At 38.4% G+C, this 25730-nt stretch overlaps 1 protein-coding gene and 1 long non-coding RNA gene across 8 annotated transcripts in view; one reads left to right on the forward strand and one right to left on the reverse strand.

Annotated features, from left to right (window-relative positions):
* FRMD4B (FERM domain containing 4B) overlaps window positions 1–25730 on the forward strand; it is a 337387-nt gene that overhangs the window by 115244 nt on the left and 196413 nt on the right. For 4 of the 7 annotated variants that reach the window (XM_074284123.1, XM_074284126.1, XM_074284125.1 and 1 more), the window contains exon 1: window positions 17032–19303. The exons of the other annotated variants lie outside the window; for them this stretch is intronic. In XM_074284123.1, the coding sequence (XP_074140224.1) occupies window positions 19142–19303 (162 nt within the window). In that variant the 5' untranslated portion in view covers window positions 17032–19141. Of the gene's footprint in view, window positions 1–17031; window positions 19304–25730 lie in introns of those variants that run through there. 7 annotated transcript variants of the gene reach the window in all.
* Window positions 12095–19614, reverse strand: LOC141551913 (uncharacterized). The gene is made up of 3 exons (XR_012484996.1): window positions 18879–19614; window positions 16873–17035; window positions 12095–12765 (listed from the first exon to the last, which is right to left on the reverse strand). It is a non-coding gene; the product is annotated as an uncharacterized LOC141551913 (long non-coding RNA).

The raw sequence follows: 25730 nt of genomic DNA on the forward strand, positions 1-25730 counted from the left end.
TGTCTACAGTCACTAAATGTATCCGCTAAATGTGGATACTAAATGTCTGAGACTGGAGTTGAATTCGGTTCTTATTACCAATGTTAAAAGAGCTAGCTTTGAGGAAAATTGGAAAATAGTATGCCAGTAGTATTGACCAACATGTAGCATCCTACATTAAGATAAAGTCAAAAAGGGTCCATGATTCAGATATAAAGAGTGATACTTTAAGCAAATTAGAAAAACAAAGGATAGTCTACCTCTCAGATCTGTGGAGAAGAAAGGAATTTATGGCCAAAGAAAAATTAGAGTACATTATCAAATGCAAAATGGATAATTCTAATTAGATTAAATTTTAAAGGTTTTGTACAAACAAAAGCAATGCATACACAATTAGAAGGAAGCAGAAAACTGGGAGAAAAATTTTTATATCCAAGGGTTCTGATAAAGGCCTCATTTCTAAAATATGGAGAGTACTGACTCAAAATTTTAAGAATTCAAGCTATTCTTCAATTGACAGTCAAAGGATATGAACAGACAATTTTCAGATGATGAAATTAAAGCCATTTCTAGTCATATGAAAAAATTATCTAAATCACTATTGATTAGAGAAATACAAATTAAAACAATTTCTGAGGTACTGCTACACACCTTCCAGATTGATTAAGATGACAAAAAAGGATAATGATAAATGTTGGAGGGGATGTAGGAAAACTGGGACACTAATATATTGTTGGTAGAGTTGTGAACTGATCCAAACATTCTGGAGAGCAATTTGGAACAATCTCTACAAATCTATCAATGTGCAAACCCTTTGATCCATCAGTGTCTGTACTAGGTCTGTATCCAAAGAGATCATAAAAAAGGGAAAAGGACCCACATGTGCAAGCTCTTTTTGTAGTGATAAGGAATTGGAAACTGAGTGGATGCCCATCAGCTAGAAAATGGCTGAATAAGTTATGGTACATGAATGTTATGGAATATTATTGTTCTGTAAGAAATGAGTAGGCTGATTTCAGAAATGCCTGGAGAGTGAACTGATATTGGGTGAAGTGAGTAGAACCAAGAGAATATTGTACACAGGAACAACAAAATTATGTGATAATCAACTGTGGTGAGCTTGGCTCTTTTCAACAATGAGGTGATTCAAGCCAGTTCCAATGGACTTGTGATGGGAGAGAGCCATCTGCATCCAGAGAGAGACTGGGGACTGAATGTGGATCACAACAAAGTATTTTCACTTTTTGCTTTTTGTTTTCCTTTTCATTTTTTCCCTTTTTGATCTGATTTTTCTTGTGCGCAGCATCATAATTGTAGAAATATGTATGTAAGAACTGCACATATTGGGTGAAGCTAGGTGATGCAGTGGATAGAGCACCAGCCCTGAAATCAGAAGGACCTGAGTTCAAATGTGATCTTAAACACTTTACAATTCCTAGCTGTGTGATTTTGTCGAAGTCACTTAACTGCAATTGCTTCAGTTTAAAAAAAAAAAAAAAGAATTGTGCATGTTTAACATATATTGTATTACTTGCTGTCTAGGTGAAAGGGCGAGAGGGAGAAAGGGAGAAAAAATTTAGAACAAAAGGTATTGCAAGGGTGAATGTTGAAAACTAGCTTTGCGTGTATTTTGAAAATAAAAAGCTATTGTGTTTTTTTTTAAGTTAGCTTTTCCAGAAATACAGTTATAAACCATTTGAAATGTTTGAGTACAAAAGATCTAGGTTTTAATTTTCTCCTCTGCAAATAAAAAATAAATGCTTTCTTTCTTTTTTCCCTTCTTTCCTTTCTTCCTTCCCTTTTTCTTCCTTCTTTCCTTCCTTCCTTCCTCTCTTCCAGCACTAAGTCCATTCCTTTATGATCTAAAAGAAACTATTTTTTGCAGATGACATGAATACTTTGTGCAAATCTTGTTCATGGCATGAGAGTAACTTATTATTGTCTCTGTTACCCAAGGGAAAAGGGGGAAAGGTCTAGATGATGCCTATTTTTAATTCTTTCCTCTGGAAAAAACAAATATCAAGATCTTTGATAAATCATGGAGAAGAACAAGTTCACACAGAAGCATCCATGTGTATGAGGTAGGACAGTCAGGGATTCATAGGGAAAGGAGGGAGGGGCAGGGAGCAGAAAAAAAAGATGAGACAGATCTTACATTTCATGGATACCAAGTCAGCTTTAGAGTCAGCATAGATTTAAGTTCAAATCTCATCTCTGGCATCTAGTGACTGTGAGACCCTGGGTAAGTCAATTTACTTCTCAGCGCCCCTGAACAACATTTTACAAGTGTTTTATGATAATTGCTGATTTTCATTGATAGAAAAAATTTCCTCACCAGGGAACTCCCTATGTTAGAAAAATCACAAATCTAATTCTCCACACCCCCTAAAAAATCTTAACCCATAAACAGTCTCCCTGAATATACTAACACACATTCAGTTGGAATAATTCAACCAGTACCTAAAGAAAACTCTTCTTTACATTTAGGAATCATGAGACCATAGAAAGTGCTAAGAAACTAAACTTGGAATCTATCAAATCTAATCTTGACAAACAAGGAAACTGAGAGTAAGAGAAATGAAATGACCTACCCAAGATCACACCAGAAATAAGCATCCAAAATGGAGTTTGCACTCAGCCCACCATCTTTTCTATCTTAAGCTACTTAGTGACTTTCAAGCCTCTGCTTGTAAATTTTCAGTGACAATGAACCAGCTCTCCCCGCAGATGCTTAATCTTGTCGATTCAGCCTTGGCAATATTTCTGGCATCTCTTCTCCACTCCTGCTGCCATTCTGTTAATTAATTCATTACTTCTCACGGGGACCTTCATCCTAACTGCTCATCCTCTACCTGCAGCTGATGTCTCTCCCTTTTAGTTCATCCTTGCAAAGCTTGAAAAATAATTTTCCTCTTACCAAGGGCTGACCATGTCACTTTTCTGCTCACAAACTTTCAATGGCTACCATTTTGTTTATATGGTAAACCACTGTCTTGCAAAATGGACATTTATAAGCACTCCTTTCCAATATTCTCTCTCAGGCTTTCTGTCACCTGGTCATATCCTGTTCCCTATTATGTCAGCCATTTCCCACATCTGAAACATATTCCTTTCTCATCTTTCCCTTGTGAAGTAATTTTAGTTTTCCAAAATCCAGCTAAATTGTTCTCTCTTCCCTAAAGCTTTCCCACAACCCAAGTTCCTTGAGTGCAATCTTATTGGCTTTGGGCTTAAAAATGCATAATAATAATATATATAATAACATAATATAGTGTATTAATATAACAATATAATATAATAATTTCTCCTTTTTGTTTTATTTTGTTGGCCTTTCTTTTTATGCACAGTATTCAGCATCCTGTCAAGCATATTCCGAGTACTTAATAAATGCTTGTTAATTGACTAATCTCCCCCACTTTCTTCCACAGCTAAGTGATCCTCCATAATAAACAACTCCCCAAAAGGTCAAATAGGCCTTTCTCATATTTCATGCTATCAAAAAACGTGTAAAATAGGGTTTCTGAATTTCATGGCAGGGGCAAAAGTGAGCAGCTTTAGACCTAAGCCCAAATCACAAAGCCAAGATTTCATCTCCTTGTGTTATGAATCCAGTTATACTTCCAGGAAGAGGAGAAGGAATAAGGAAATCACAGGGGCTAGGGAGTGGTCTAACACTCTTTTGCTAATTAAGCTCAGATATGTCTCTCATTTTTAATGGGTTTTTCCACATCTTTTAGTAAACTTACCCTGTGATTAAATTCCTTTTAGCCTGACACTCACTGAAATGAAGTGTTAAAAGTGTTAAAAACAAATCCAATTCAAGTATTCCTAGGGCCAAAATCCGGGGATGAAACAGATTTTTTGATGAGAAGTATTCAAGGTTGAACCTCCTTTCTGTGAGCCCAGAGCTGCATTTACAGCAATGGGTTTTATATTGTTAAGTCCTTTTTGTGCCCAGTTCTTCAAACCCCACTTGGAGTTTTCTTGACAAAGATACTGGAGTGGTTTGCTATTTCTTCTCCAGCTTATTTTACAGATGAGGAAACTGAGGCAAACAGGGTTAAGTGACTTGGTTAGGCTCACACAACTAATGAGTATTGAACTCAATTCCTTAACTCCAGGCTCTGGTGCTCTAACCACGTGGCCCATCTCAAATTTTTGATCACATATTTTTTTCAAGAACTCTTTGTGGCACTACCTGTACCATATTTATTTTTGTCCCTGTCTTATTTCTTTTGTTTCCTTCTCAGTACCTGAGAGTAAGGGTTAGGCAGTTTTTCATCTTCCTTTTCCTGGTATAAGGCTTGCCCATTTCTTATAAGGACTGAGTAAATGCTAAACTGAATTACATTTAACTAGATCTGGCTAGGAAGTCCATTGGGCACACAGGAGAAGAAAAAGAGTTTTTAAAGTCTGACCGTGTTCTTAGGCTGTCTTTGTACTCAAGAGATTATCATCAATGCATATTTAAGGTTTCTACACCCAGATACCTGCTCGGCCTGTTTCTCTCCTTCTGAAGTATCATGTAGCTTTGATTCAATAGTGGTAGATACCCCAAACTCTCACAGGTATCCACTAATGGCTACAGTCCCATGGGTTAGTTTCTGTACTTATCTGATGAGAGTTGGCTCCCCTGCTCCATGTTGGAAAACAACCACCATTGTATATTCCTTCAGTCCCATAAGATGAGCCTCAGTGGTAGTCTCTGTAGGAAGGTCCCCTTTTATTGGATGGATATGCTTGTCTTTGGTGAAGTCCAGAACATAAAATCTCATAGAGAACCCAATCCAAATAGGCCATTTACGCTTTTCCTATGGGACATTGTCGAGGATGAGGAGGAATCATATCCTCAAAAGAACTTGGACATTGTAATGCACCATTTAAAAATAAGATTATTATTATTGTGTTATATTATAATTATTATTATGCATTTTAAAACCCAAAGCTAATCTCCAAGCCCTACTGTGACACAATCTGCCTCTGTAAGTAATATACTGAGGTTTATAGGCTGCGGTCTAATTCTGCCATTGTGAAAATGTACCAGTGTAATGGAAATCACAACAGATTAGAAATCAGGACCATAAGTCTAGAACTAGAATGGATCCCAGTAGTCATTTAGTCCAACTCCTTACTTTTACAGATAAGGAAAGTAAGATCCAGGGAAAGGTAAGTGACTGATAATATTAGTCATAAGCATCAGAGGTGACATTCAAGCACAGGTGCTCAGACAATTAGTACTCTTCAGGACCATGTTGATTTGAGTTCCAATCTCAGCTCTTAGCTTTTTTTGTGAATCATGGGCCCTGCTGGCAATTTGCTTAAACCAAGAAACCCTTTCTTCTTTTCCTTTTATACGTATTTTCACATATATCATACTGCATAAGAAAAGTCATATTACAAGGGGAAAAAGTGAGAAAAAAAACAAAAAGCAAGCAAACAACAAAAAAGTGAAAATATTATGTTGTGATTCACATTCAATCCCCATAGTCCTCTCTCTAGAGGCAGATGGTTCTCTCTCTCACAAGTCTATTGGAATTGTTGAAAAGAGCCAAGTCCATCAGAGTTGATCATCACTCATCATTGTTGTTGCCCTATACGATGTTCTTTTGGTTCTAATCACTTCACTCAGCATCAGTCCATGCAAGTCTCTCTAGGCCTCTCTGAAAACATCCCATAGATTGTTTCTTACAGAACAATAATATTCTATAGCATCCATATACATAACTTATTTAGCCATTCCCCAACGGATGGACATCCACTCAATTTCTAGTTCCTTGCCACTACAAGAGGCTGCCCCAAACATTTTTTACACATGTAAAAAATTACACATTTTTCCCTTTATATGATTTCTTTGGGATACAGACCTAATAGAGACACTGCTGGATGAACAGGTATGCACAGTTTGATAGCCCTTTGGGCATAGTTGCAAACTGCTCTCAAGAATGGTTAAATCAGTTTACAACTCCACCAGCAATATATTACTGTACCAATTTTCCCACATCCCCTCCAACATTTATCATTATCTTTTCCTGTCATCTCAGCTAATCTGAGAAGTATGTAGTGATACCTCAGACTTGCATTAATTTATGTTTTGTTGTCTTAATCTGCATTTCTCTAATCACATGATTTGGAGCATTTTTTTACATGACTAAAAATGACTTTTTTTTTTCATCTGAAAATTGCCTGTTCATATCCTTTTTCTATTTATCAATTAAAGAATGGCTTGTATTCTTATAAATTTGAATCAATTCTCTATATATTTTAGAAATGAGGCCTTTATCAGAGCAAGGGACCCTCTCTTAAAATGGATTTAAATGTATGAAATAAAACACATTATAAAGGAATTACAAAAGGTAATTATTTCTAAAACACAGTTATCAAATTTTTTTAATCAAGGTCACTGACCAATTATCCCTGATCTAAGGGATCTTGTAGAAATAATCTCTTTGAATTTTAATTTTCTCTATCCATGAAATGAGGGATTTGGACTAGATTTATAAGGTCCCTTTCAGCTTTACAATCAAGGCATTGTCAATGGGTCATCAACAGATATTTTTTAACCCCAGATCGTATCATCATCTCACTCCCATTTTTCCAAAGTACTCCTGGTCCTTTTTCTTTATTGCCTAACTCCACCATAAGTTATGATTATAAACAGATTTTTATGCTAGCCAAAACAACATATTCATTTAAATCAAGAAATAATGAAGAAAAGAAAAAACTAACTCTACAAAAATTCCACAAATAATTCTACAAGTATTTATTAGAAGCATTTTATATATAAGATATTGTATTAGATTAGAAATAAAAATTTAAAAACAAAAGTCATAATCCTCATGATGCTTACATCCTACCAGTGGAAGATATGTCATGTAAATGGGTAGATGAATATAGTGTATGTTCAGGACAATACAATTTCAGAAAGGTGAAAGCACCAGAAATCAGGAGAATCAGGAAAAGCCTTGACTGGGACTCAGCTTCTGAACAGAATCTAGAAGGAACCTGAGGATGCCAAGAGTTGAAGATGAGGAGAGAAGGTATTGATCGCATCAGATAATTCCCAGGAAGGGACACCGTGATGGAAACTCATATATGAGGAATAGATAGCCAGCCAATTGGACTGAAATGGAGCCAAGAACTAAGGATTATTAAATCAATTATTATAGATAATCTGTCATTGCTTCCCTCTCTTAATGTGAGTAGTGAAGATTTCTTTTTCCTTACATTTATTTGGATTTGTTTAACTCAAAGCACACACTAGCTGTGGGATCCTGGGCAAATCACTTATTCCTATAAAATGAGTTGGAGAGGAAAATGACAAACCACCTCAGTTTCTTTGGCAAGAAAACCCCAAAGGGGGTCACAAAGAATTGGACACAACTGAAATGACCGAACCAAAAAAGCACCTACTCTGTGCCAGGCACTGAGCTGAGCCCTGGACGTACAAAGACTAGAAAATGAAGCGGTCTCTATAAAATCCATCTGGTTCGGCTCCTCTGTTTTACAGATGGGGATACTGAGGCCTGGGGCTTGACACAGAGCGAGGATCTGCACAGAGGTCTTTGTTTTCCTGCACCGCCTTTCTGTAACCCATAAATGTTTTCCATAATTTAATATGTTGCAGGGACCGTGTATATATGAATATGTATGTGCCTGTAATCTTTCAGCGTGAGTATAATTTGTTGAGCCTGGGAGTGAGGGAAGGGGGACTTGGAAGCTTTATAGTATTTTATCATGTAAATACAATTTTTGTACTCATGGATCTCTAGACTGTATATCTTAAATAATTTACTTTTCACACTAGTGAACATCATTCAGGCTATACTGTAACGTGCATTTTAAATGGGTTATGAGATGCAGATGCAGAAAACGGGAACCTTTGTTTTCATTCGTCTGGACTGCGCCGTTACTCAGTTGACTGAGTGGGACAAAAGGTTTTTAGAAAAATACACAGTGAGTGAATTGGTAAAGCCAATGAGCTCATTCCCTCTGCCTAGTGCTCCTAGAACTGGAGGCCATGAAAGAGCCCCATTTTTCTGCCTTTCTCACAACCCTGTTGAAAGGGGCTTTAGCGAAATAAGCCACTTAGAGCATGAGGAAGGCGTAATTCCCAGATCAGCCTTGCTAGTGCTGTCAGAGCCAATCTGAATCAGGCCTGATTAAGGTTAACCTAGCCAAGGCCTACAAAGTTTTCCTGGCCACCTTCCTAAGCCCTCCCGGCCATCTTTTTTCTTCTTCTCTATTTTTTTTCCTCAGCTCTCACATATGAACCATATGATATCCTTTCTAGCCCTTTACTAATTTCTCCCACTTTGATTTTTTTTCTGCCTTTCACTTCAGCTATAGTGCATTCCAAGGTTCCTTCCATAGAATTTCGGATTCTCAGATGAAGTCTAAGATGAATCCATTCTAAATTTAAAGTGGCCTTTTATTAAAAAAAAAAAAAAAAAGGGTGGGGGCAGTTAGATGGCACAGTAGATAGAACACCCCCCTGAGTTCAAATCCGGCCTCAGACACTTAATACTTCCTACCTGTGTGACCTTGGGCAAGTCACTTAATACCATTTACCTCAGCAAGAATTAAATGAAAAGAGCCCTTTGGGTTCTCAGACAAGAGCCCCCATTACAATGTGCCAAACAATTGGTTGGTTATATACAGCCTTACCTGAAGACATCTAAAGAAGGAGCCTCTGCTGCCTCCCTAGGTAATCCACCACACTTTGAGCAGTTCTAATTAAGCAGAAAGCCTAAATCTGCATCTCTTCAGCTTCAGCCCAGTGCTCTGAGGTCTGACTTCTGGGACCTGACAACAATGTCTGATCTCTCTTCCCTATAATAACTCTTCAGATACCTGAAGATCTCAGGTCCTCACCCCAAGTCTAGCCCAGAGAACCTCTAGATCTTTTATTGAGCCCCAGCTGGCACGATCTCAAGGCTGCTCAGCATCCCGGCTGCCTTCCTCTGGATGTGATCCACTTTGTGAATTTTATTTCTGAAATGGGATGCTCAGAACTGAACACGAAATCCCAGATGTGGTCTAAGGAGGACAGAGGCAGTAGAGACTTCTATGTGCCAGTGATATAAGATCTCATCATAGTGATTTCTGTACCCTGACACAGGGTTGCTTTACACTGAACTAAAATCATTCAGAACTCCCAGGTCTTTTTCAGTTAAAACAACTATGTAGTTATACCTCCCCCATCCTATATTTCTGAACCAATTTCTTTGGACTCAACATTTATTCTTTTCAAATTTCAGTTTATTAAATTTAGTGCTCCCTTTGAGAGGTTTCTTCATTTTTCTTGTGTCATGGACCTTTTGGCAATTCAGTGAAACTTATGTACTCTGTCCCAGAATTATGCTTTTAAATGCATAAAGTAAAATACATAAATTACAAAGGTAACCAGTTATATTGAAATGCATTCATCAGAATATTTTTTAAAAATAAGTTCAAGGGCTCCAGTTTAAGAATCTCTGTGCTAGACCACCAAAAAGTTTTCAGATTAATTGCTAAAATATTGTGCTAAAGTCCTTAAAAACAATGTGCTTAATTAGGGTTAAATTTGAACTCTACAATCTTCTTTACATTATTAATTTACCTCTTCATGAAAAATGAAAACTAAATTCCCATCTGATTGAGGTAGAATATTGTCAAATATGGAATTATGATATGTATAATGTACCATTATGTCATGATAATATAATGGCATAATAATACTGCAAGAGAGGCAGAGACCCATTATGACTAGAGCCAGCCGTGAAGCCAAAAAGACCTGGGTTCAAATTTTGCTAGCTTTGAGAACTTGTTCTAAGATCATTAGCTTCTCAATGCTCTAGACAATTCTCCAATATTGTAAAGTTGCTGAAAAGGTGTTGACTTGCATTGGTAGAGAGAATTTGTTCTCTTGAAAGTTCTCAGTATGAATGAAATCTGAGCCAAATACTGACCATGCGACTCTGAACAAGTTATTTAACCTCTTAGTCCCTCGGGCACCACTCTTAGGACTAAAAAGTTTCAGGACTAGCTGGACTAGTAAGAGAGAGGGAGAAAGGGGAAAGGGGAATGAGAAGAGAGGAGAGAGAAGGGGAGGTAGAGAGGGAAAAGGAGAAAAGAGAGGGAAAAGAAAGAGAAAGGGAGACAGACAAAGTGAGACAGAGATGGAGGGAGGGAGGGGGAGGGGAAGGGGGAGGAGGGAGAGGGGGAGGGGAAGGGGGAGAGGGAGAGGGAGAGGGAGAGGGAGAGGGAGAGGGAGAGGGAGAGGGAGAGGGAGAGAGAGAGAGAGAGAGAGAGAGAGAGAGAGAGAGAGAGAGAGAGAGAGAGAGAGAGAGAGAGAGACAGGCAGACAGAGACAGAGAAACAAAGAGACAAAAGAGGGAGAGAAGGACTGAGGGAGAGAGAAAGTGTTTCCTCAATAGGAGTTCCCCTCTCCAGGGAAATCAAAGGTTCAGACTTCCCAAAATACCATTGCTTATACATAGCAGATATCAATGCTTTCATATTCCTTTTCTTCTAAACTTTTTTCTCCTTGTGCAAATACTTTTAGAAAGAGTCATTGTGAAATGTCAGATATTTGTAACAAATTGGGGAGAGGATGAGTGGTCTGAACCTGTGATTTCCTTGGCATGGGGAACTCTCAGTGTGAAAGATCCCTCCCTCTATCAATGCAGACCATTATCATCTCTAATTTACAATCTCAGTCCGGGGTTGCCAAAGTTAAATGGAATGCCTACTGTCACATGGCTAGTATGTAATTCTACTCCTAAACTATTCCATCTTTCAGGTGGTGATGAAAAAGACAATTTATTTTTGTAATGAATTTCTTTTTCTATTTTATGATTCTTAAGTCTATAATACATTGGGATCTTGGTTATTTATAATCCCTAACCCTAATTAATTTTTGCTTTGTGTTTTCCTTAGAGTATTTGTTTCTGTATCATAGGTATATCCAATCAGTCAATAAGAATTTTTAAAGGGCCAGGTACTGTGCTCAATGTAGGAAAAACAAAGACACAGATAAAACAATCCTTGCCCTCAGCGAGTTTACATTTTCTTGGAGAATATAACATATATATATATATACTTACAACATAAATACAAGAAATAAAAACAAATACAATTTAACTTGGAGAAAAGGCACCATTCCCTGACAGAGGGAATTTCACTGTTCCAGTTGGCCTTTCGGTTTTTCTCATTGTGCATAATATCATAGATTTGCTGAACTCATTCATTTTCTCAGGTGAATAAACAAATTCCAAAGAAATTAAAGCCTAAACTGTACTAGTAGAAAATGATAAGGCAGGATTTGAATACAGGATTCATCCTTTGACACTTGGATTGGGGCACATTGTATTGGACTTGGGATCCATTGGCTTGGAAGCAAACATGTTTATTCCTCATGTTAGAAATCAAAAACTATAGAATCTTTGCCTTTTTTTGAATCATTTTAATTCTTGTTCCAAAACAAAGAGTTTTATTTAGCTCAATGGTTCTTACTTCCTTTAACTGTATCACAGAACCAGTCATTCCCCATACAGTATTGGTGTGGTAAGATAAGTCTTAATCACAAAAATAAGTGATTGTTTTCCCTTTTTTAATAAAGAAAGTTTCTGGTTCTTTGATTAAAACAATTTGATTGGGGCAGCTAGCTGGTACAGTAAATAGAGCAATGGACTTAGAATCGTATTTTCCTGAATTCAAATCCAACTTCAGATACCTACCAGCTATGTGACTCCGGGGGATTCACTTAACTCCTGTTTGCCTCAGTTTCCTCATCCATAAAATGACAAACCATTCCAGTATCTTTGCCAAGAAAATCCCAAATAGGGATCTTGAAGAGTCTGACACAACTGAACAATAACCATAGAAGATAATATGGAAATTATTTGTAATATAAAAACAAAGCATATTAAAAAATTATGTGACTAAGAATCACCCTGTACCTCCTATTCTATTAGTATTCTTTTCCCTGTTTCTTCATCTATTAAAATAGGTTAATAATTCTATGTTCCTTATACCATAAAATTCCTTCTGACATGGATTACATGACTACATCTGGGAAGACTTTTTGCTTTTCTGGGTTACCTGTACTCCCTTTCAAGGACATAGACTAACATGGTTTAAAATCATCATAAATTTATGTAGAGGTTAAAGAAAACAAATAGTATTTCACAATAGATTCCATGAAAATAAGAATACCTATCAGTAAATAATCCATATTCCAAAAACTATATAGCCTTAATCACTTACAGTAATGTTCTCCATGAGGTACCTCATCATGTCAATTATCTCCTCCTTAGCTTTCCTTCCATCTTCTCCAGCATTCTATGCTTTCTCCCTCTCCTGATTCTTTATCTGGACCTGTAGCCCCCTCCTTCATTTCTCTCTAGGATTCCTTATTTCCATCCTTAAACCATTCAGGCCTTATTCTGTTTGCGATCCTCACTTTCTGGAGTTCTCCATAGCTCCCAGGACAGATGGTTGTCATGTCTATCCCAAGGGAACAGGTCTCAGTCTTCAATCTCCATGCTGCTAGTGTTGTCATGGCTCAAAAATACAGCTCCAGATGCCTCTGGATCCCTTCTCTTGCACTGTGTTTCCAAGCTTTACAAACAAGTCTTGCCAGATTCTAGAGCAAGGTTTCTCAGCCTGGGACTTGTGAACTTTTGAAAAAAAAAATATTTTGCTCATTCTATTTCAGTATAATTGTCTTCCTTTGTCATCATTTTTTTATTTATTTGAAAATATCATTCTGAGATGTTCGTAGGTTTTACCAGACTTCCCAAATGGCTAGAACATGAAAAAAAAGAAAAGAAACTCTAAGCTAAAGAAGCACATTCATTACTTGTCTCCCTCCCCAGTCCCATATTAGATCATGGTGATTTATGGCAATAGAACACATATTTCTCCCAATGCTTAAAACATATTATACCTTCTCCTGTATGAGCACTTTCCCTGAATCTAGCCCATAGGTAAATGTTTAACCACTGTATCTCCCTTTTACTACATATAAATATATATATATATATACATATATGTATATATATATATACATGTATATATGATGTTTAATCTCTAATCACTTTTCCCCATCACTTTCTCAAATCTAGAAGTCAACAAAATAATAAATCAAGCCTTGATCTATAGCATTTGCTGATTTCCAAGGTATAAAAAAACTCCTGCTGAAAATGTTAATTGATTCTCTGGAGCCATTGAGATCTGGCTGCAACACACCAATGCTCTAAACTCTAAATTCTGGAGGCTATAAAAAGAACTCTCCTCCCTCCCTAGTTATTCCTTCATTCATTCCCCCTAGGGGGATTAGAAAAGGTTATTCACATTTCTGAGGACTGCTTCTAAAAACATCTGAAGAAGGTGGGAGGAGGGTGCTAGCTCTCAGGGCTTCCCAGGCTACCTAAGGAGTTATGGGCATAAATTAGACAGTGTATGAGAAGTTTCTTGGGTTCTTTTTACAAGAAAGGTGTTGTTATATAGATCCAATTATTGCTATTTATTTTTATCAAAAACATATAAGTGTGGTCGAAGGTGATAAATTGTGTGATGGGGTGTTGGAAGGCAGAAGCTTTAAAGTCACAAGTTTTAAGTGGTTCATTTTTTTAAAGCAGGTTCAGTCTTCAGGGCCCCACTCTAGGTGGCCTTTTAGATTTCATCCAAGTTGCTGGCTTCAGCTAGAATGTGCTGATGCGTCCTAGCTATTGTCTAGACATTTCCTTCCTAGTCCCAGCCTTCATGACCTCATGCCTACCCAGTTGCAATGGCCTGACATTTGGTATCCCACCCATCAAAGGGTGGGAGCTTGGTTAGAAATCCTCTGAGAACACAGGCACCTTTTAACATATCCTAGATGCTAAAAGAGTTACGGGGAGCTCCATGGCCATTGATTAGTCTAACGAGGAGAAAAAAGTGATGGAGAAAAAGGAAAAGGCATTAGTCCAAACCTGAGCTTCATTCCTTCAAAGCAGGGCTAAAAGGTGCAAGACTCAAAATATGGCCATTGACTTGAGTTTCCTGTGAAGTGTCACTGTAGACCATTTTACTTGTGATCTCAAGCCCGGAATTATCCTCTTTAGAAAGGGAAGAAAGGAAGGGATAACTAAGGGATAGAAAGAATCCTGGGCCTCTGAACATTAAAGCCTCCATACAATCTTTTTTGCAGTCTTGGTCTTTTATGGAAAATTGGCTTTAAAATTCCCTTAAATTTTGGTCACCAAAACTTTTTCCTTGGGTAGAGAAGGGATCTTTGCCCTTCATGTCCAGCCTCTCTTTGTGAGACTTCTTATAGTAAGTTCTGCCAGTGTGGATGATGTTCATGTTGTCAGCAGAAGGAAGAGCCTCAGTCTCAGACCTGCTGATGGCATTATCATCCTATCCACAGAACAACAATTGTGGTTTGCCTGTGACCTACTCATCTACTCCACACTTCTCTTCCTGGATCATCTGAGATAAACCTCTCGATAAACTTGTGCATCTCTTTTGACCTTACTAACATGTGTGCTGAAAAGGGGTCTCAGTGGAGTAGAATTTTGAAGCTGGAGCCAGGAATCCTGCCCCTGGTACTTACCACCAGAGTGCTTTCTTTGTTGTGTTTCTATACCCTCAACATTTAAATTGTTTCTATAATTGGAAAAAAAAAAAGATGGAGATTCAAAATGGATCAGCTGGCCTTTTTCTCTTTTTGTTTCCTCCCAGTTCAAAATGCTTCCATCTTTAATGGACAGCATATTCATTGAGATGCATTTGGGCCCAACACATTAAAGCTTCAGTACAATATCCTTTGTGGTCTTAGTCTTTTTATGGGAAATTGGCTTAGAATTCCCTATTCTGATCATGAAAACTTTTTCCTTGAGCAGAGAAGGGATCTTTTCCCTTCATGTACAATCTCTCTTTGTACCAAGACTTCTTATAGTGAATTTTGCCAGTTTGGATGAAATTCGTGTTGTCAGCAGAAGGGAGAATCTCAGTCTTCTTATCTCAATAATGGGAATGAGGATATCCATAGTGTCCATCTCAAAGAGTTACTGTGAAACCTAAGTAACATCATCTATGAAAAACTATGATATGGAACCCCCAGTTTATCACAGGCTTTAGAAGCATTGGTTCTCAAAGTCAGGTGGATTTTGGTCCTAAACAAGGCACATCCTCTCTCAACTTTTTTTTGCAGCATATTCATATGATGGGAGTTAAGGCAAACATCAAAGCAGACCAGCAGCCTCCATTCTAATTCTCTCTTCTCATTCCCCATATACACACACTCACACATATACCCATCCCTCTTATTTCTGGACAAAAGTCTATAGGAGAACCTATGGGCACTCCACTGATAATCTTGGTTTTTCTTTTACATCCCTAGTGATGCTCCCCAGTGTGTGAGAATTGCCGTCACTTGAGGAGGGTGCTTGGGCCTTGGAGAAAACTGCAGGAAATTGCAGTATGTTGCAAGGAACTCAACTGCCTTGAAGAAAAAAAGTCCTTAGGAAAAGAAAAATAAATAAAATTGCCCCCCAAAGAAAGCAAACAATTTAAAAACATTCTCTTGAATAGCTTTCCTTTCACGGGAAGTCCAAGTCTAACGATAGGTTGTGTTCCCATTGAGCCCATTCCTAAAGGATATGCTGTGTTCCTTTTTAGTTTCCTGGGTTCAGGTTTCAGCTCTAACTCTTAATAGCTGGGCAACTCTGGGCATATTCCTTAATGTCTCAGAACATCTCCCATCCTTTTTCTGTAAAATAGGGATAATACTATAGATATACACTTACCCACCCCTTCTCTCTCTCATGCACATACACACATAGCCATACACATACAGCCCAAATGGGATTGTTGTAGTAAAAAAAAAAAAACAATAATTACAAACACAAATTGTTTATTATTATGCACATTATCAGCTGGGTTTGGCTTTGAAGTTAGAGAATCTGGATTTGAATTCCCAGTTCTGCTCTTTACTATCTAGGTAACCTTGAGTTATCTGATCCTCCCTGGGACTGAGTTTTTCTCACCATGTATGACTTAGATGAAACTCTCTGATATTTTTCCCCCAAGAGTGGCAGATATTTATATGACTATGTGTGTATGTACATATAGTTAGATATAAGAAGAGGTCGATATCTGGATAGATGTAGATATAGATACTACAGAGAGAGAGACAGAGAGATTGATTGATTTGCCCATGCGGAGTTCCTAAATGTGTTTAACAACTTTGAAGCATCAAGATTAATGGATTAGAATAAATAAACTTTTAGGTAGCTCCCAGCTTTAAGTCTATGACCATCTGAACCCTATACTCTGAAAGAAATCCATTCTTGCTTCTATAGTCAGACACCTTCTGTGTCTCCAAGAGCCCATTTCTGCATTGGAGGGCACTATATTGGGCATAAAGGGCATGTTAGATGTACTGGTAACCACAAAGTGATTTCCCATTTTGTGCCAAGTTCTGAGTCACCATCGCTTGGAGTGACCACTTTACAAAACTCACTGCCACATGGGTCATTGTCGAAATTAAAAAACAAAACAAAACAAAACACTTAATTTGAAGGCTGTGCTTATGGCCTTTTTTTTTTTTTTTTTTTTTGAAAATGGCAAATAACTGTTTCATTAATAATTGCTTTGGAAATCTTTAATAATGTGGAAAATGATTAAGAAGCAACAGAATAATTCTGAGTATGGACAATCTCAATGTAAAAAACAAAACAAAACAACAAGATCACAAATGAAAAAAATGGAGAAAAGCCAACTCCCAGGCTTTATTCAAGCACTGATGTTTAAAACAATCCTTGCTTGCTTTTGTTATCATTTAATCTCATAAATGCCAAAGTTGGAAGTGATTATCGAAAATGCTTGGGGAAAAGCAAATAAGTGAAATGGGGATTTATCACTCACCTGTTTCATTTGCATTAGACTCAGGCCGAGAGAGATTCCAGAAAAGGTGTTTCTCCCTTGTCCCCTGTGGAGGGATGATATCATGTGGCAGAGATAATTGACCCTTGCTGTAAATTCTTGCGGATATTCCCTAAGCTGCCTTTTCCGAGAACACCATCAGCACCTGAAAACACACACATACACACACACCCCATCACCGAGAAACTTTTTGAGCACATTTCAATCCTAGTAGTTTTCCATTCATGATACAAGTTTTTCTTTCTAAATCATGTTGTTGTTTTTCTTTTTGATATAGCTAGAATTGAAATCTTTAGATTTTTCAATTCATTTCAACAAACATTTATTAAGAACTTTTGTATACGTCTAAGGTTCTGAGCTAGGCATCTAAAATCTATAGATAATAACCAGTCTTTACTTTCCTTCTGCCAGAATTTGCCCTTTCATCAGGGCCTAGAATTTGACAAATCTAATCTTTTCCAAAATCAATCAATGAGCATTTATTAAGTATCTACTATGTGCTACTGAGGATAAAAGGAAACAGTAAATACTCTCTACCCAACAGGAGGTTATTTCTATTAAAAGACACCCTACATATATAAATATATATAAAACACGTGCAAGTTTTTGAAAACAGAAGGCAACCACAGCTGGGTAAATCAAGAAAATCCTCCTACAGAAGCAGAGATTTAAAACAAATTAAGATTTCTAAGCCGCAAGGAAGAATTCCAGGTGAGAGTGACCAAGATGGGAAATGGAATAAAAGCAAGAAGAGTTTATCTAAAATCAATTACAAAGGAAGAAATTGAGGGACTAGCGGCAAGAAATGACCTGTCCAGGGACCTCCATCTGGTTGGAGACAGTTGCCACTGGTTCTCATTCCAGAACTATTTCCATTCCTCCTATTTGTTGTTGAAAATGTTTTTTTCCCCCCCATCTTTTTAATTAAATCGATTTTTTATTTTTTATTAATATTTTTATTTAATCTTTCTAGCCTTTTCACTTATTTTGTGGGCCATACAATGAATACCCAATACTACTTGTTAATTGAACACCACGTAGGAAGCCTTGTGTTGTGGGGCGGTCCTTGTAGAGATGAAGGCCAACATCTGCGATTTTTAAAAGGACAGCCGGCACTGGTGGCACGTGGAAATCCAGGATACTTTTTCCAGAGCCTTAGGTAATCTCAAGTGCTGTGTGGGTCCCTTATAAAAAAGTCCCCCAAGATTAATTATCCCCTGACTTTGGAAAGCGTTCTCCCGAAGTCTTCCAGGAGCAGGCAGCCTCCAGGTGTGGAGATGGAGCAGCCGGGCTGAAGCCTGGGAAAGGGGAGGATCCTAACCTAAAATTACCCGCCCGCCTGGGCGAGCCCACAATCCTCTGGTGGGCCATTATTTCAGCGCGCGTGTATTCGCCGGGCTCCGTTTGGGAAGGCGGAGCTCGGGTGATGCTCCTTGTTGTTGTTGTTCCCCCCCCCCCCCCTCGCGTGGAGAGGGCTGCCTCAGAAGGATGGGGGGTAAGGGAGAAGCTGTGGCACCCTGGCACGGAGTCCCGGGCAGACCGTGGGAAGAGAGGGCTTGGGAGCACGTTGCGGGATTTGCTTTGACGTTCATTCCCCCACATGTCTGAGAAAACCCTCAGGTACCCTCCCCTTCCCCCCCACCGACGGCTCCTGAGAGAAGGATGCGCGTTATCTAAGTGCCTTATCCTCCCGCCAGGTGGGCTTCGGCATCCAGGCGAGGGGGCCGCGCCTTAATGGGCTCTTCCCCCGCCGCTCCGCGATGCTGGATTCGACTTGGAACCCAACAGAATGTTAGGAGCGTTAGTTGTCCTCCGTCGGTTGGGGAGCCCGAAGCGGTTTGTGGGAGCCTCCGCGCTCTGCGGGAGAACACTTTTTCTAGTTCTAGCACGCACGCTCTTCCTTCGGACTCGGGAGGTGTGAGGAGGGGGGAGGGGGGCCGGTTTAAAATTTAATTAGAAGACACCGGGTCTGGCCCGGTGAAGCTTACCAGAGATTTATATAAGCCACTCACAGGACAAGGCTGTTGCTGTGGGAGCTTCTGGTTGGGCTCGGCTGCTGCAGCCGGGGGACTGGCCTGCTCCCAACAGTACAGCATGCGAGGAAGCACACTGAAAGAGGAGTTTGTTTGAGGTTTGGACCCTGCTTTCCAGCCCCAGCCTGCCGGCCTCCCCGGAGAAAATCCTGCCGGTCTAACGGCAGCCAGTCGCGCCCGGGAGTGGGCACCGGCCGCAGAGCCCGAGGGAAGAGGGGATGGCTTCTCTGTTCCTGTGTGGGATGGAAAACCTGCTCTTCAATGGCAGCTGCTTAGTGTGGAACCTGGCCGTGTCCAAGCTGAGGAAATGGTACACGCAGAGACTCAGGGCTTGCCATTACGTACTGAGGACGTGGTACAGGCAAAGGGATATATACCAGGTAAAGCCGCCCACCTCTCCCTTGCCCGTAGTGGGGTCTTGTTGGTTACTCTCCTAACCTGTGGGAGTCTCTCCTTCCTCCCAGCCGCCCCGGCCCCTCCCCTCCAGCCGCGCATCCAGAGGGGGTGAGGGCTACTTTGGCTATCCAGAAACTTGTGAGGGATCGGGGGTCTTCCCTCCCCCTCCGAGCCCGTTCCCGGGGAGAGCTGAGAGTTCCCGGGATTTCTGAGCATCTGTTAAAGGATGGGGACGTTAAAGGTGGCCGCTGAAGAGCCAGGCGCGGGGCTGCCGCCCTGACAGGCAGCTTATTCCATCGCTCGCAAAAGGGCCCCTTCCCGACCGTTTGGGTGGGTTCGGATTAGTAACTCGGACTTTTCCTTCTGGTTCAATTCAAAGGAAACCGTTCCCCTGCTGTGGCGGGGGTGGGTTTTGCACCAGCTTAAGGCTGATGAGATTTTTGCTGGATTGGCATCCTGGTTTCCTTTCTTTTTTCCCCTTTTCCTTTTTTTTTTTCTTTTTTCTTTTTTTTTTTCTTTTTCCATCGGGCAGCCCAAACACGCAATGCCGAGCCAGGAAAAGCTGAGGCTGGGTTGGATTTTTGAGTCTGGCTTTTGAAAAGCAGGACCACAAATTCTGGAAATGCTGCAGCAGAATGACAGACTGGGGAGTGGGGAGGGAGAAGAGGGGTACCCCAGAGAGTGCCGGAATGCTCGTGCTGGGGAATAATCCCTGACACAATCTCCATATTTCTCTACTAGGTCCAATCTTGCAGGCAAAAAATGCAGCAACTTTGCTCAAGCATGGGATTATTAACCATGTTTGCAATAGCTTCTGCCCATTTTTTTTTTCTTCCTATTTAAGAGAGAGTCATGAATTTTCCAAGTCTGGCACTTTGATCTTTTAAGTAGGGATGAATCTATCTACTCTAAAGTTGTACTTCCTAACCAAGGATATAGAAGTCAACTGAATGATTTTATTAATGGCAAAAGTTGGCTAGCATGCTATAGATCCTCACCTTACCCACACCCACACCCACATTCCCTACAAGCAATAACTGTCATTGGTATATAAAAAATTTCCAAGTCTGGTCCTTGGATCTTTCAAGTAGAGATGAATCTATTCTAATAACTGTCATTTGCATGTAAAATATTTTATATGTTGCCCATCACCAGCAAGCCAATTCTCTAAAGTGTCTATAAAGCAGATACCTCCATCCATCCATCCATCCATCCAAGTCAAGAAGTCATCTTTTCATCTGATGAAGTATAAATTGGGAAAGTTGTAACTAAAAGTCGTCATGAAAGAGCCCGTCAGGAGAAAGTCTAGTTTATAAAGAGACATCATGTCTTGAAGTGGAGAAAAGTGTTTTGCTCAAAACTTAGCCGGTGATTTCTTGGCTCGATGGTTACCTTTCACTTTATAGCACATTAGGTGATATCTTGAGTATCTCAGAATCTCTGGCTCCATTCCACATTCAGGTTCAGTTCAATTGATAACATCCTATAGCAGGCCTTACCTGATTCTCCAACCCTGAAACATTAGAACTTCTTTCAATCCTGAATCCCTGCCTGCCTCTCCTCCCAATGCTGCCCTTCCTCCACTCCAATTCATACATATATATGCTATCTGTCAACATTTTTTCTAAACCAGGTAGAGTATAAGCTTCTGGAGGGCAAGAACTGTGTTCATTTTTGTTCTGATATACTTAGGGCACTAGTACAGATGCTTGCTGAGTTAAATGAAATTGCCTATTAAAACTGCAGCCAGAAAGATGCAGCAGCAGACCAACAGGTAATATTTTTAGAATAATTTCAAGTAGGTCTCATCTGTTTCTAAGCTGTTCTATGTTCTGGGTAGTTCATTTGGCTTTCTGAATGTATAAATACTTCATGGGAATTCACCACTTTGCTAGGTTTATACTATAAAAGACCCTCAGAAAGTTTTCTCTCTCTTCCCCTCTCCCTCCTTTTCATCTCTTTCTTTTTTCCTTCCTACCTTTCTTTTTTCCCCTTTCCCTCCATCTCCTTTCTTTCCTTCCTTTCTTCTTTCTTCATTTTTCCTCTTTTTCTTTTTTTAAATGTTGGACAAACCTGAATTAGGAGAATGAAAATCTCCAAAGGAACCTAAGGATTAAGGCGATTGATTCATGGCTTATTGCAGACCTTGCCACTGATCAGTTCAAAAGAGAAGCTTCTGGAAGCAAGGAATGAGGGTAGCTCTATATAGGGCTTACCATTATCACACAGGACAGCAAATTAAGGGACCCAGTTGCCCAAAGCATGACTCATTTTTTTTTTCTTTTGCTATAAAATGGACTCCAGCCAAGGCAACCTGTCTTTACAAGGTGCTAAGAAATGCTGAGGTTCAGTGGAATGAGAACTGAATCTTAAATAAGAGAGACTTGTGTTTAACCTATATCAGATTGCTTGCCTTCTTGGCAAGGAAGGAGGGGAGGGTGGGGAAATAGAAATAAAAATCTTTAAAAATAAGAAAAAAATTGAAAACTAATAAATAAATAAAATAAACCGAAAAAGGCTTTAAAAAATCAGAGAGCCTTGGTTTGTATTCCATCCCTGACATTTCCCAATTGTGTGACCTTAAACAAGTCACACAACTTCCTGAGATTTATCTGTAAAGTGAGAGCATTAGACTAAGTGCTCTCTGAGGTCTCTGTCTTCCAGTTTTAAACTTATGATGGAAGCTAATAAAATGATGGCAAATGATTTACCTGTGTACAGACATCAAAGCCAAGGAAGGAATAACAGGGATATACCAGGAAGGAATAACAAAGATAACTTAAGACAGTATCAAATGTGAGGCTCAGAAACCAGATTGGGAAGTATTTAACAAAATAAGCTAAATAAATTAAATATACATATACACACATACATATATAATTTTAAAAAGTAAAATTACATTTTAAAACTTAAGGCAATGTGCAACCTGCAAAAATCCTCAGGTACTGATGAGTGGTTCCCATTTCTATTTGAAATTGATAACAATTATTTAAGAGGTTTTAAGAGATTTAGTTTCTCAATGAAATGGATTTTTAAACAAATCTTTAAATGTGGGGTTAATACTTCATTGGAACATAAGTAAATGCTATAGTAATATAGGGCTGTAAATGAGGTTGGAAGACTTGGGTATGAAACAACATGGTATCCTGGCTAGAAAAAATATGTTTGGAATAATAACAGGGGCAGATAGTGTCAGGCACTGTGCTAAGTTGTTTATAAATATGTTTCATTTGATCTTCACAGCCATCCTGAGAAGTATTTATCCCCATTTTATAGTTTAGTAAACTGTACCACAGAGTTGAGCAGACTAGTGGCTTGTCCAAGGTAGTGTTTGCCACACTGGTAAGTCAGACTTGATACTGACTGAAATCAATGCTCTTTCCAGTACACCTCCATTCTATCTTTTATACATTGTATAATTTAATAAAGGTATCATGAGAAAGGTTATATGGTGTTGTTGACCAAGGAAAGAAATATCAGTAACTATTCCTTATACCAAAGAATAAAAAAGACAAAATTTTTTAAAAGTTTATAAAACTAGTTAACATGTCAACAAAGTCTAATATTGTCTAGTTTTCCACCTCTGAAAAAAAAACAAACAAAAAAGGAAGAATACATTCCCAAGTGTTTTTTTTTTTCTTTTTGTGGAAAGGAGAGGCAAGGTATAATTTCACAGAATTCAGTTTTGATTGTTTTGCTGCTATTGTTTCCATTTACTATTTCTATCATTGTAATCAGTCACTATATATGTGACTTTCTTGGTTATACTTAATTTCACTTTGCCTCAGTTCATTCAAGTCTTCTCATTCTTCTTTTTATTCATCATTTCTTATAAGACAAGATCCCATCCATGCTTATACTACCACTTGTTTAATCACTCCCTAATTGGTGGGCTTCTGCTTGGTTTCCAATTATTTGCTAATACAAAAAGTACTGCTATAAATATTTTAGTATGTGTATGTGTGTATACTTATGTATATATATATATGGATATATATATATATATATACTTATGTATATATATATGGATAGAGAAAAATATGTAACCTTTCCTTCTGTTATCTTCTTTGGAAAAGATGCCTAACAGTAAGTTCTCTAGATCAAAAGGGATATATATTTTAATTACTTTCTTTGCATAATTCCAAATTGATTTCCAAAATGATTGAACTAATTTCAGTTCCACCAACAATGCATTAGTGTACTTGATTTTCCACAATCACGTCTACATTGATAATTCCTATCTTTTGTCTGCTTTGCTAATTTTCAGCACTTCTTTTTTTTTTTTTTTAAATCATTGATTTCATTTTCTTTTATTTCAGTTGTCAAGTATTTGTCTCGTTCCTAGTTCTCTCCTACTGGAAAAAGAGAAAACCCTTATTAGTATAATAAAAAAAAATTCCTTATGTTGATCATGTGTAAAATGTCCAACACTTATTTCTAAAATGCAGCCTTTTTCAAGAGAGGGACGTGAATAAGGAACAAAATAGGAGAAGAAGTATCTAATACTTTATTTTGATGTGTTCTTTCTTGCTAATAACCTGTAGTCATTTACCTTCCATTTCATTAATTAATGCTAGCAAATAAAGTTAATGTTCCTCAGCTAGTGTCATACACAATGATGGTTCCACTAAAAATTGTAATTTCTATGTGATAAAAAGAGAGGGAATGCTAAATTCCCCATGACTTCATGGAGGCACACTAGACCATTTTATATGAGAGGAGACCTCATTGTTAGTCATTCCAGTGATAAAAAGAAGTAACTTGCAGTCAAAATAGGCTTTGCTTGTAAGGGAATCTAAAACTCATTTGCTTTGGGGGGGAAAGGTAGGGGAATATCCATTACATGGCAGTGACTAGAAATCTTTTGTAATACAGTGTTTATTCATTCATGCTCTTTTTTTTTTTTTTTTTTTAATGAAACAAGATTAACTATTCACATGGCCTGTGCCAGCAATGATTTCTCGGTGGGAAAAAAAAAGGCAGAAAAAATTGGTGTTATATAATATTGAACATTTCCCATACTTTAATGCACATAAGGTACAAATGGCTTATTTAGCCCACAAACAGCTGGGAACAATTTAGGGACACTAGGCAGGTGGCTGTTTATTTCTAGAATAAACATGAATAAAGAAAAAAAAAGTTGTAAGACTGCTACTATTTAACTAGAAATAAAATATTAGAATTATCAGTAAAGATTTATTCTTGATTGACTTTGAGTAAACTTAGTGCTTTTACCTTCAAGGGCAGCTATAATTAAACTTGTAAATTTGTCTAAGTCTGATTCATCATCCATAGATCTGTTCTAATTATACTATGCCTGAGAAGGACAGATCATCCTCATTACTTCTATAGGATTAAAGGCATTTTTAAAGCTAACCAACATTGCTAAAGAAAAATGGAATGGGGGCAGCTAGATGGTGCAGTGGGTCCAGCACCAGCCCTGAAGTCAGTCGGACCTGAGTTCAAATCTGGTCTCAGATACTTAACACTTCCAAGTTGTATGACCCTGGGCAAGTCATGTAACCCTTATTGTCTCAGGGAAAAACATGAAGAAAAGAAAGAAAAAAAGAAAATGGAGAAGGCTTGTTGAAGTATGAAAGTAACATGTTGAATAACATAAGTTCTCTAGCATTTTTAATAAAGTCTGCTTATAATTCCAGGGAACCTTGGAGGCTGGAGTCACCACTGGCACCTGTAGCTTAGTAATTAAAATAATTTTGGATTATTTATTCGCCATCTACTATGAGCTAAGCAGAGAGAGGTCAGGGCACTGGGGTCAGACTCAAGCCTTGCATTCAAAAATACCTGGTTTTGTTCCCCACTTACATTGTATGTCTAGATTAGTGGCTCCCATTTAGTGCTTCATGAACCCTTTGGAGGTTCAGAGTGATGTGCAATGTATTCACACTTAAAACACTTTAATGGTGCCTTGAATAATAATAATAGCAAAAAAATATTATGAATTGTATATCAAATTACCCTAAGGTATTATTTTGTTGTTGTTATTAAAAAGGATTTGAAGAACAAAAAACATTGAGAACCACTTCTCTGGGAATTGAAATAGTAAATAGAGCACAGGACCTGGAGTTCGAATCTAGCCTCTGCTTTACTAAGCTGGGCAAATCACTTAACCTCTGCCTGCCTCAGTTTCCTCAGTTGCATAATGGAGATAATAACACCTACCTCCCAGGGTTACTCTCTGCCTGCCTCAGTTTCCTCAATTGTATAATAGAGATAATAATCTCTACCTCCCAGGGTTACTGTAATGTTCAAATGAGGTAACATTTAGCACAGCACCTGGTACATAGTAAACACTACATCAATAGTAGCTATTATAATTAGTATTGTTCTAGGTTATAAATTGAGGCATCAGGAACTGAACTTCACTTGGGAGCATCAGTGAAATCACAG

Source organism: Sminthopsis crassicaudata, chromosome 1 (genome assembly GCF_048593235.1).
Source record: "Sminthopsis crassicaudata isolate SCR6 chromosome 1, ASM4859323v1, whole genome shotgun sequence".
Taxonomy (NCBI): domain Eukaryota; kingdom Metazoa; phylum Chordata; class Mammalia; order Dasyuromorphia; family Dasyuridae; genus Sminthopsis; species Sminthopsis crassicaudata.